This window comes from Nelusetta ayraudi, unplaced genomic scaffold (assembly GCF_046127955.1).
Source record: "Nelusetta ayraudi isolate G7.1 ecotype Tasmania unplaced genomic scaffold, CSIRO-AGI_Nayr_v1 ptg000042l, whole genome shotgun sequence".
Lineage (NCBI taxonomy): Eukaryota > Metazoa > Chordata > Actinopteri > Tetraodontiformes > Monacanthidae > Nelusetta > Nelusetta ayraudi.
In genome coordinates, this window is record NW_027466092.1 from 16,205,213 (window position 1) to 16,217,756 (window position 12,544).

General features: G+C 42.9%; 1 protein-coding gene across 1 annotated transcript in view; it reads right to left on the reverse strand.

Annotated features, from left to right (window-relative positions):
• The window catches only part of myo1d (myosin 1D), a 68,349-nt gene that overhangs the window by 46,750 nt on the left and 9,055 nt on the right, over positions 1-12,544 (reverse strand). The window contains exons 2-9 of the mRNA XM_076034882.1: positions 4,889-5,097; positions 4,472-4,565; positions 3,414-3,579; positions 2,823-2,876; positions 2,638-2,733; positions 2,195-2,311; positions 404-607; positions 88-233 (exon numbers count right to left, since the gene is read on the reverse strand). Coding sequence (XP_075890997.1) covers positions 88-233; positions 404-607; positions 2,195-2,311; positions 2,638-2,733; positions 2,823-2,876; positions 3,414-3,579; positions 4,472-4,565; positions 4,889-5,097 — 1,086 coding nt within the window. The remainder of the gene's footprint in view (positions 1-87; positions 234-403; positions 608-2,194; positions 2,312-2,637; positions 2,734-2,822; positions 2,877-3,413; positions 3,580-4,471; positions 4,566-4,888; positions 5,098-12,544) is intronic.

Genomic DNA, 12,544 nt, shown 5'->3' on the forward strand with positions numbered 1-12,544 from the left:
GTTAGAACAACAGAGGATTTCACTGAGACGCCACGACTGAGGCGGCGACAACAATCGCACACACGAGAGGTTCAGTGCCCTCCGGACCTGTTGTTCTGGAAGATCTCAAAGCCGTAGATGTCCAGCACCCCGATCACCGTGTTCTTGCCGTGCACTCTGGCGTCGTAGTTCTTCACCTCGATGACGTCGTTGATGCGGCCCACGATCCAGCAGAACAGACGCTCGTACATGGCCTGGGGATGAGGGGAAGGGGGGTGAGTGTGTGTGTGTGATGGGGGGGGGGTTAGGAGCAGAGTGAGTCAGCCCGTGGGGGCCTGACAGCGGCAGGGGTGGCACAGGCAAGCAGCAGGCGGGTGGGCCCAGACTGCGTCACCTCCTCCGTGACAACGCTGCTGAGAACAACCTTGGCCAGGGCGTCCCGTCCGTAGCTGGCCTCCTGCGTGGTGTGCTGCTTCTCGATGACGTCCCGCCCCGTGGACACGGTTCGGTACAGCAGCGCCTTCTCCACGTTCTCCTCTCCGGTGGACAGCAGCTCTCTGATCACGGACACCAGCTTCCTGTTCTCGATCAGGGTCACGTCGCCATCCACCCCGAAAGTCAGGTTGCCCTAAAAAAATATGAGTGAGTGAAAGGTTTAGGATGGCACACAAACACTTCTGATATTTCCTGTCATTGGTGAACTTATAGGACTTTAGCAAGATATTAATATTATCATTGGAAGGAAGTGAAATGATCAGAAGACTTGCAGGAGAGGCAGCAATAATAAAAAATGGATGAATAGAATTCGATAACAAAATATTAATGAGAGCCAATCATCTGCCTCCATCTCGCCCTCTAATCCTCTGCATCCTCTTCACTCACTCACTCTAACTTCATGTCGCCCTTCACGACATCTATAAATCTCCTCTCTGGGTTTCCTCTGAGCTTCCTGTCTACCATTTCGAACCTCAGCATCTTCCTCCTGACATATTCACTGTCTCTCCTCTGTATACGTCCAAAACATCTCAGTCTGTCACTCTTAAAGAGAAGCTTAACATTTTAATCTTTACTACTTCCTTCTGATTGTTCCTCAGTGTCACCGTCTCTAAACATCTCTAGGCAGCGTTGCTCTCACCACTGTTTTCTGCACCTGTCCTTTCATTCTTCAGATTCTCTTTATCACACCTGACACCTTTTTCCTGTTTCTCTCTTTTCCACCAGTGTGGAAAGAGAAACCCTGCACTGCTGAAGCCAGGACCTGAAAAATCTTCCACCTTCTTTATCTCTGCTCCCTGTAACCACGGCCTTCTCATTCACACATTTATTCTGTCTTGCTGTGGAAAACCTTTTCAAAATAAAACATGATTCTTTATTCTTTTTTCATTTCAACAAAAGTTACAAACAAAACACAGTAAATAAACAATCTGATGCCTTTTTGAAATCACATCCCTCTGACAGCAGCCTCCCACACAGGACGCGTTTTACGAGCAGAGCGTCTCGCGCAGCGGCTCGATCGGTTCACGCGAGGATTGCAAGATCGCGCGACAACCCAGGTAGTATTCGCGTGTTTTTAAAGAAAACAACAATGAAACAAAACATCGATACTTCGAGACACTGTTGGGACAGTGTCTCGAAGTATCGATGTGTGTAAAAAAGAAAAACAATAATAAACCGAACTGCTGGCATCATACAAAATGCAGGTATTTAAAGTATAGATGCATTTTGTTCATCATAGTTTGAGATTCAAAGTGAAATCTGTTTTTGTTTGACGGCCGACCTGAACAGCGTTGAAGCCGATGCGTCACGTTGATGTTTCACAGTACAGTACAGCACATATAAGTACAAAATCCAGCACATTGTGTGTTATGATGAAAATCAACCGGATCCACCGTGTTTTTACACCATTGACTTCCTGTCTGAACGATCCCACCTGCTACGATTGACGCAGGAAGGACACGGCAAGCGTCAAAGAATAAATTCTGGCGTTCTTTTCCAGCGGGTCGCGTTTTACTGCTTCTGGGACGCTTCTGAAACGCGGACGCTCTGCGCCTGGTGTAAACCTGCTCATTGACTTTAGTGGCCGCGTTTTACTGCGTCGACGCGGACGCTCTGCTGACGCTCTGCAAACGCTTCTGGTGTAAAACAGGGGTAAGGCATGAAGCATGAAGCATTAGGGGGAAATGGTCAGATCCTCAGTTTCTTTTCTTTTCTTTACCAGGTGCAGGATGGTGGCCAGGATCTTGTAAACAGTTTGAACCTCGTCTGCGGTGAAACCGATGACTTTCATGGCATCGGCGACGGCCTTGAATTCAGCCCCATCGTTGATGCTGGACTGCAGAGGAGAGAGCGTTGGAGGAGCTTGATGAGAATTCAGTGATATACAACCAGCTCACGCCAGTCAGTCTTAGACATTCATGATCCTACAGTGGATTCAATAATGTGTGAAGTTAACGAGTAGCTGCAAATGCATGCTGAGTTTAAAAAAAACAAGCCGGGTCAGCTGTTTGTTTTGTTACAACTTTGTTGAGCTTTGTGTGGTTTGTTTGAAGAACTTGTAAACGCTGCAGTGAACCCCACCATCCCCCCGTAGTCTCTGGGGGTTCCATGCACCTCCATTAGTTTGTGTGCTTGTTAAACTCAACACTAATTATGTGCCACCTTAATCTGGCCTCCAACTTTGATGTAGCTGAAGGCCGTCGGGTCCTTCTTGATGTGCAGCGAACGCAACAGAGAGTCCGGGGCGCCTCTGAGCAGCTGGAGAGAGTAAACACAACAGTGACAGATTGCATAAAGTACGACTGGTGTGCACAAACAGGACAAAAAACCGGCACAAACAGATTTACCTGGTAGAAGGAGTGAAAGCTTCTTTCTCCTGGCTGTTGGAAAATCACTCTGGACTGATGGAGAAGAAAAATAAAAGGAATAGCATTATGAAGATATTATGGATTATTTTTAATCAATTGATTGTAGTAATAAATTGTGCATGGTTAATTTATTGTTAGTTTTCCCAAATAGCTCTACTGTTAAGATTTTAAACTTAAATTGTCACACGGTCATATCAAAAGTTTTCATACGATTTGTTTCTAAGCAGTCTAAATACGACATGACCAATCAGTGAATCAAGGAGAAAGAGGCAGGAGCTAAAGCTGGGACTTCTCTTCTAGGTGGACGTGAAAAACAAATCCATCGGATTTGAAAAATGCTCCATCTGCCATGTCAGGTCATAGGAATTATTGTGAATATCTGCAGAAATGCATCAATTAGCAGCCACCAAAGAGCATCAGGGCCCCACTGTTGAGGACCGCTCAGGTGTACAGTACTTTGGGGGTCCACATGCAGAGTTGTGTGTAGCACATACAGACCTAATAATAAATCCTTATGAGGATCAAAGAGAAAATGACCCATGTGACAAAGTTCTGTGTCTGACTCGTTACCTTTTCCAGCAGGTAGTTGTTAATGTGGCCCCCAATTGGATCTCCCTTGAAGTCGAAGTTGATATCCATGTACTTGCCAAAGCGGCTGGAGTTGTCGTTGCGGTTGGTCTTGGCGTTGCCAAAGGCCTCCAGGACACAGTTGGATTTGAGCAGCATGTTTTTCACCCTGCAGGACAGCAAAGTATCGTTTGTAATATTATTAACATCTGTGAATAGAACAAACTGGAATATTTGCTGACGGCACACAGATATTGTTAGTGTATACATATCTGCATGTATTATAAATAGGGTAAAAGGCCAGTGTGTCCTAACATGTTGAGCAAACTGATTTTATTTGAAGTACAGATGAATATGCATTGTTATCTATTGTTATTTAAAAAAAAGATTAATAATGGGTGGGATGGTGGCACAGTGGTTAGCACTGTCACCTCACAGCAAGGAGGTCGTAGGTTCGATTCCCAGACCCGGGGCCTTTGTCTGTGGCGACTGCAAGTTCTTCCTGTGTCTGTTCTCTCCAGGTACTCCAGCTGCCTCCCACATTCCAAAGAAATGAACATTACTGGCAGCTCAAACTTGTCTGCAGGTATGAGTGTGAGTGCCAGTAGTGGTTTGTCTCTACGATAAACTGCTCATATTACACATGTTCAATGTGCCATGGCCAACATGACCTTTACGTAATACAATTGATGGCTCCACACCCACTCTGTATCTAACTGTGGACTTTGACTTCAATAGAAGCTGTAATAAAACTATAAAATGGAATGATAATAAATGAGAGTCAACAGTTGTTGCGTCCACATAGAGCTGCTGGGGTACAGTTTGGATACAGGGGAAAAGATCCAAGGCGGAATGAGGGGAGCAAAGTGAATGTAGTACAGTAAAAGCACAATCGATAGCATGATCATAAACACTATAAACAGAGTTCAAAGAGGAAACAGCAGGTCTGACTGACAGTTTTCAAACAAAACTCAGACATCACTTCCCACTGTCAATAAACCAACCCTGGACACACTTGGCGTGATGGAGTGTAACAGAGTCAATAAGAGCTGCTCGCTCACCTTTCCACCTCAGCCCGCTGACTGGGGTTGGTGATAGCAGCAATGTATTGCATGATGTACTTGCTGGCCTCTGTTTTTCCTGCTCCACTTTCCCCTGCAAGGTGAATTGAAAATAAAAAAAATTCAGTATTCAGCATCCAAAACTTTGAATCCAAGCCAACATTTTACGTAATGTAAATCCTTCAATGTAGATGGCGCAGTTCCCACTGTGACCACAGGGTGGAGCCTTTTAGCATGCCTGATTTCCACGGGTCAAAGTTCTCATTTTAAACTTTACAGATGATTAACCAATAGTTCAAGTCCGTTCTTTCTTAAAATAAAACAGAATATTAGACTTAATAAATGTTGGTGCACTGTTTTTGCACGACATGGACGATTGGCTCAGTCTTAGGCCAATCTTCTGGCTCGCTGTGTTACCTGAGATGACGATACAGGTGTCTTTGTTCCGCCTCTTCATGGCTTTGTAAGCGGCGTCGGCGATGGCGAAGAGGTGTGGCGGCCTCTCGTACAGCTCGCGGCCCTTGTACTGCTCCACGGTGTCCCGGCCGTAGATGTTCATGGCGCGGTACGGGTTGACGGACACCACCACCTCCCCGATGTAGCTGTAGATCCTGCCCTTTTCAAACCTGAGCACGCGGGAAGGGTTTCGGTTAAAGACGGGGATCAATGTCACTGTAGAAGAAACTGATGCGTTGTGCGTGTGGCAGCTACTTCCTCTGTGAAGTCAAAACATTTATAGACTTTATAATGAAGCTCATATAGACTTATAGAAATAGGTTTCTTGTGTTTTTGATCTGTACTTTCAGTCTGCTAATACTCTACTGATGTCATCATATTGTGTTTATATGAGCGTATGCAACTTTAATATTGTAAAGTATTAATATGAGAGAAAAACTAAAATTGTTTAAAAAATACATTTTCAGTGTTGCAATTTTGACTAATTTAGCAGTCTATCATTTAAATTCTGAAATTTGGAGGCCAAAGCTGTTGCATATTGTATTTTCTCTCAATTGTGAGTTTGGTCATGGTGGGAATGACAGATTACGGGTTTGGTTTTGGAGGACGGGGGGGTTGAGGTTGAACTCGGCTGGAAAGCCTCAAACGCAGCTGTCGAGTTGCTGTGGAGGTAAATAAGTTCCACAGTTCCCCACAGTTTGAAGTTTCCCTCCTCTCATCTCTCTCCACACTGGAGCCGCCTGCATCGCTTCCTTCCTCCCTGAAGAGGAGGATCTCTGTGTCTCTCCACAGGAGAATAGTGTCTTTATTCACAACCTTTATTTTAGTCCGTTTTACCACAAAACAACACTGCAAACTGCCACAAATAGCCAGCCATTCTTGTTTTCTTTTACAATGTGCATTGTTCATCTTTCAACGCGCAATAAGGTTTTGAGCTTGACGTACTGACTCTCTGTGGGAAGAGCATTTCGATAAGCGTATCTGATGTTTTCAACTGGAAACCCACCACGTCATCTATCAGTGTCTCCTAAACCTTGGTGCTGTGGACACCAGCCTTGGTTTTATCTTTTTCAAAACAACTACCAGCATCAACATGCACACAGGCAGCAAAGCAAGCAAAGCCCAGTCAAGTTAAGAGTTTGGATATTCTGTCCACATTAACAATCATTCGTTGAATCAGTCTTTTTCTAATCATGTTTCAGAAATTGTTCATCTTAAAAATATTATTTTTATATTTGGTTGATGAAATGTGAAAACAGAGAGAAAAGCAAAACAATTCTGTTTTTTTAAAACAAACTGTAACTATTCAATTAATTTTTAACTATTAACTATTCCACAAGTACATTCCATCATATTGCCCAATGAATGGACACCAGTCATATTTGCAAATAAGGCACACCTCTGGTTGCTATGCACTCTTTACTTTGTTTTACATACAGCATACTATTATAAAATATTTTTTATGGTGAAACAATACGATCAGATAGTGAAATATAAATATGATACATTTCTAATATTTAAAAAACTAAGTCACATGCATAGACATTATCAACAAGCTAATCTTTTAGAATTCATGTTTTTTTTTTATTTATATACAAAGTGAAAAGGTACTATGAAATAAAAGCAGCCTTTTAATTGAATTTAAGAGAATTCTGTACAGTGTGCTAATTCAGCAGTGGTTTGTGGTCACTGGGTCACATGATCTGGAGACTGAGTGAACTATTTCTTTCCTTTCTGACTTTTAGGTCAACGCTACAACTTCCTGCTCTGATGCGGCAGAATGAGAGCCATTGTCAACCCCTCCCATCTCAGAGGTGGCTGCTGTGTGCCTGCTCCATTGTCCACATATCAACTGGAGGCCTTTGTCCCAGGCGACCCGCTATCTGCCCCTAGCAGGGAGCTGCACAACGAGCCGGCCGCTGCGCACACATGTACAATGGTATCACGGTGGTCAGCCATTGTTTGCATTTCTCAGAGATTCCATGATGCTGTGTCATTACCACGTCATAATATTATCACACAATGTGAGTGCTCATGACAATGGTTTGGTGGAAAATATCCCTCTTTCATTTTCACCTGCCTGATGAATACAAGACGCACAGTTGATGAACGATGAATTTTAAAGCAGCTCTAGGTAACTTGGACTCATTACTACTCCCTGCTGGTTGAGAACTGCAAATACTCTTTGCCGGTGTCGTAAAGAGGAAAAGTACCAGCCCTTCACGTGGGTTTGTTGACACAGCCGGCATACTGAAGAATCCCTTGGAAATATGTCCACTGACAAGGTAAAGTAACATGCGTTACATGTTTGTTTGTTTGTTTTAAATATTGTTGTATTGTTCTTTTGAACGTGACAGACAACTACAATTATACAAACAAGCAGAGTGTATTGCTTAGACAGACGGCAGTGTTTTGCGCTTGGTTCGCATCATTCTCATCATGAAAATTGCTTGGAAATGATGTGATGTATAATGGTTCTAATATTACAACAAGTCATAAACTCGTGTAGCTGTAATGCCTACAACAGCTGTACAGACAACGCAACGTCGCATTGATTGGGTGGAAATGGCGAAGTGACGAAGTAAACACGCTGCAGCGCTAGTTTATTGATGTGGGAAAATACAAATAGTCGCCTCGCTGGAGCGCTCGTATGTGCTCAGGAAAAACACCAATATGAAATGCAAAACAGACATTGACAATAACGTCCTAGCAAACAAACGTTCAACACTTTTATTACTTTGTCTTTCATCGAGGTTACTGACTGGGTTCCATTCCGTCATTTTACAATCTTATGTATTTGTAATAGTAGTATGTAAAACCGCCTCTAAATAAACGCGTGACGTTGCCGTTAAGTGGTTCGTCCTATATGTAATGATGACACAGGAAGGCGTGTCGGGTCGTGCGTGAAAGTTACACAGTGCAGTTACAGCCGGCACAACCCCCCACTCTCTGCCGAGGCGGCACCATTGATCCTATTAATCGCTTATCTACCGCTTTACTGAGTTTGGAATCATAATTTTATGTTCGAAAAGTTACCAAGAGTTGCTTTAAAGGCTTCGCCAGTCAGACTTAGTAGATCATTTATCAGTGAGTCACTGTGCTGTACTGAAGACGTACTGCAATATTACACAGGTTTTTTTTAGCTCGCAACATGTAGATGAAAAAAATATCTTCAGACTACCATCCAGATTGAAATTTATCATCCTCATACACCAAACAAATGAGATTGAGATCTGAATCATTCAACCAAAAAATCTATTACAAAATATGTCCTTGAAAGGGCTTGAGAAGTTGTTAGATGTAAGGCCAGAAAACTAGCCACCTCAGTGAAGTGCCACGTACCGTGTAGGGAGAAGGTTGCATTTCTTTTAGAGTATTCAAAAGATGCCCTTAAGACTCATTGAAGGCCTGTACAATTAATCAGAAAAAAAATACATATATATATATATATATATATATATATATATACATATATATATATACACACATATGTATCTCGATAGCCTCATAGCATAATTGCCTAAGTCATTTGTTGGCCAAATTGTGATATCTGAAAAAAAAAACACACCAATGTGCTTGCTAAAAATGTATTTTTTCTTGTTTTCCGAAAACGTTCAAATATGACTTAGGCAACTATGCTATTAGGCTAATGATACGCAATTTTATCTCACTGACTACTTTCCCCTTTGTTACATTGTATGCTGTCAATTGCATAATACAGCAAACTGACATGATAGCATGTTTCCTGAACATGTTGAGTCAGCAGGGAGGACGGAGATTGTTGAAGGAGGCAAGAAGACAAAATCCTGGCGGAGATGTGGTTGTGAATAAAAAGCACATTCCAATGTGGAATCTTCTCTGCAGACAATGCTTTTGTGTTTTTGCAGCATGGCAAAGCAACAAAGGAAATCCAAAACCACTGTAAAATCCAAAACAGGTTCGGAACTGAGGGGAAGCTGCTGTTGTATCATGAGCCACTCACTAGTATCACAAGTAGGTGCTGAATTTGGAGCGTAGGTGAAAAACTGTAATTATTATTGTCATGTGATCTTCTCCCTTAGACAAGGTGGCTCCCAGTGGAATGGTGATGTTTGTTTCCGCCACACATCTATAAACAACATCAGCATCCTGTCAGCAGGTTCGGATGAAGACGAGCAGAAAAATCAGTCAGCTGATTTGAGCACGTTGGTCCAGCTGATCCATCTGTTCTCACTGAGGAGGATTTAAAGGGACACACGGGACGGAGATTAGAGACCCTGGTGGATCATAACAGTCCTCTAGAAACACCATTTATAGCCACATGAAGCTGGAATGATAGTGGTAATTGGCAATGTGTTGTTGCAGGTTTAATAAAGTCTGATTTTACACAAAGCAGAAGTCGGGTAAAGACTGAAACTCCAGTAATTTCATAAATTGTCCCATTTGTGAGAATGAGATCTTGTACTGTTCCAGATGTGGGAGCAGATGCCCGTCTTTACCGGCCCTGGCCCTCGGGCAACAGAGCAAGAGTAACTCAAGAAGCTTCCTGAATAACGATCCAACTTTGCAGAAATATCCTCCTAAATACTGTGAAAAATGGTCATCCCCCCCCCCCCCCCCCAAATCATTTAAACAATAAAATAAAGGGATGGTTCAGAATTTTGGGCCTCGGATCTCATTTCCAAGTTAGCCAGTGAGCTATTTATCAGTTTTAACACCCTTCACCCAGTCCTACTTCAGTAAGATTTTCTGGTTGCTAGGCTACCCTTGCTGCTAGCCAGCCAATAAAGACAATCTTACCAACTCCACAGTAAACACTGGCAGAATAATTAGAACCTCAGATTGTCAATGTAAATGTCTGTGTTGTTAGAATAACGTTTGAGGGAACAGCACAAGTTGGCCTAATTTGGAAATGAGGTCCAATGTCCAAAATTCTGAGCCATCCCTTTAAGATGTTGGATCAACAGACAAAGTTGAATTTGTTCAATTTTAGTTTTTCTGTTGAAACATGTGCGGTGCAGCAGTATTCATCCGCTGTGGAACTACTGTTGCAGGGACAACACTGCTGAAAGCATCAGCATCAAACTGTTCACATCAATACCAAGCCCTAAGGGTTACACTTACACTGTTTATAATGCCGCGGCAGCTCTGTGTAAATAGTCCTGAACATCGCCACATACGACCGACAGCAAGCCTAATACATGGCATCTGGTGTGAGGCAGGAATTCTATTGAGCTACCCTTACGAATGGAAAGGGAGTGAATCTCGGCAGAAGAACTGTGTGTGTGACACACAAATGAAATACGCAAAAATGTGCTGTGGTAAGCAAAAAAGTGTTTTAACTGAACAACAACAAAAAACTTTATCGTTATTTTGCCCTTTTCTACTATAAAGTACCATGGAAGCACAAATAAAACACACACACACAAACACACACGCACATGCACACACACACACACACACACACACACACACACACACACACACACACACACACACACACACACACACACACACACACACACACTCCTTGAAATTACAGAGCATAGCCGAGGGAAACCGCTGCCTCCAATCTTGCCTGGGCGGGTCTTTCTCATGGTTCAATGATGGAGGCCATTTATGACATGTTCTCTCCAAAACGCCCTCCTTCCACCACAGACAGGAAATCTAAAGTTATGGGGAGGTAAATGTGACTAAAACCATGTTAGACGTTGATCTTAGAAAGAACGCCACCCATGCCGAGCCTGTGTGCCGCCGTCAAAACGGGGACTTTTCAGTACGACTGACAAAACATCTGTCGTGAAAATTGCAACCTGTCAGCACGGCGGCAGGACACAGCTTGGAAAGTTTGAAGCGTTCTTACAATACTGCTACTAGCAGCACTACTGCCACTGACACGAATACAAATAATAGCAGGCAGTATTAGTAATCGAAAAAATGTAAACAGCTAATTTATAAATTACTACAAAAATGACTACAATATTATTTAAATCCTAATATTAATAATGTAATATTATTAATAATATTATATCATAATATATCATAATTATAATATAAATATTATTAATATATACAATATTCAATTATAGAAAACAATGTACTTTAATAGACAAGGTTAACTGAATTATTAATTTAAAAAACGGGTTCTATGAGAAATACTCAAGCATCTGCAACTGATGTAGCACACATGGCTAATCTGTGTGCACATACATAAGTGCATGTGCGGCTGCTGCTGGCGTGAGCGCGGTCGGCACGTGTTGGTCACCACCGTGCGTTTGGACCCCGGGGTCACAGCAGAGAGATAATCTGTTTGTGTTCCACTTTTATCTCCGCCTTCATCATTGCCGGCGCTCTTGTTTCAGGGCTTATCCCCACAGACATCCCATCATTAAAAAAAGGAAAAAAAAACTGGTGTCCTTCTTTAAACAGCAATGGCCTGCTGTCTCAATGACGTCACTTACATTTCGTGTCACCTTGAGACTTGGAGTAAGTTTCTGCAGTTCAGGTGGTTGGCACGCAAAGATCATCTCTTAATAAAAATAAATTCATAAAATCCCCATAATTTGATGCATATACTATGTTGGGGGCGGCAGTGACCGCCCCTCATCTCGTGTTGTTGTTTTTGTTTATCAGTGTTCCATCACTCCACTCGCTCCCCACTTCCCCCTTCGCCGCTGCGCTCTGCTGCGACTCCTTAATGGTCTGCAGCCGTCAGACATCTGGACTCTGCATCAGGGGATTTTCCGACGCTTTGTAATGCCTGCTTAGTGTTGCTATACAGCAGCAGCAGCAGCAGCAGCAGCTCCCAGACGGTCTGCAGGAGACCATCGGCACACAACACAGCCAGCGCTCCCCAGGCCTCCAACCACAGGAGGTGCCGACCCTCCTCCCACTAACACAACAAGCCTGAACAGAGGCAGGAAGAGGCACATGATGTAAGAGTTTCATTCAATATATGTATATAATGAGTATATTTATACATGCATACATACATACATACATACAGATAGTTATTGATGATCCATTGGCCAAAATGAATTTGTATAATCCATCTTTGTTGTTCCATTTTATCACTTGTCTCCTTATTGATGGGATTATTCAGCAGTTCATCATGCATTTATCTACTGCATGTAATAAAAAAAACATTGAACAGGTTTTTTTTGTGGCGCCTACACAATTTTACAATTACAATCAGACACCGAACACTACAGACAAGTGCCGTGTAGTTGTTCAGCCCCTCCTGTAGAGGGCACTGCTTGGGTCAGTGGTGGTGGTAGCATCTTGAGTGACAGTTTCAGACAATCACACTTCAATGACTCCGGGCTGAGCAAACCAAGCATGCTATGAAAATGAAAGGCCACGGCTTCTCCCTTGGAATAAGTCACGCCGACAGCCTCTGGCAGCAGCAAAACATTTCCATTTTGCAAGCCATCAATAGGCAAATGTTTGCATGTAAAGGCAAATGATGGAAACTGTTGTCAGCTGGAAGCAGTTCTCCATTCACATTCCTTTATTTAGGAGTTGAAAAACATGAACATAATTGTAGGATGCACTTCAAATCTAAGAATGCTGAGGAGAAGGCTGCTGAAGGAGGACCTGGCAGGCAGGAGGACTACAGCAAGAGCATAGAGGAGATGT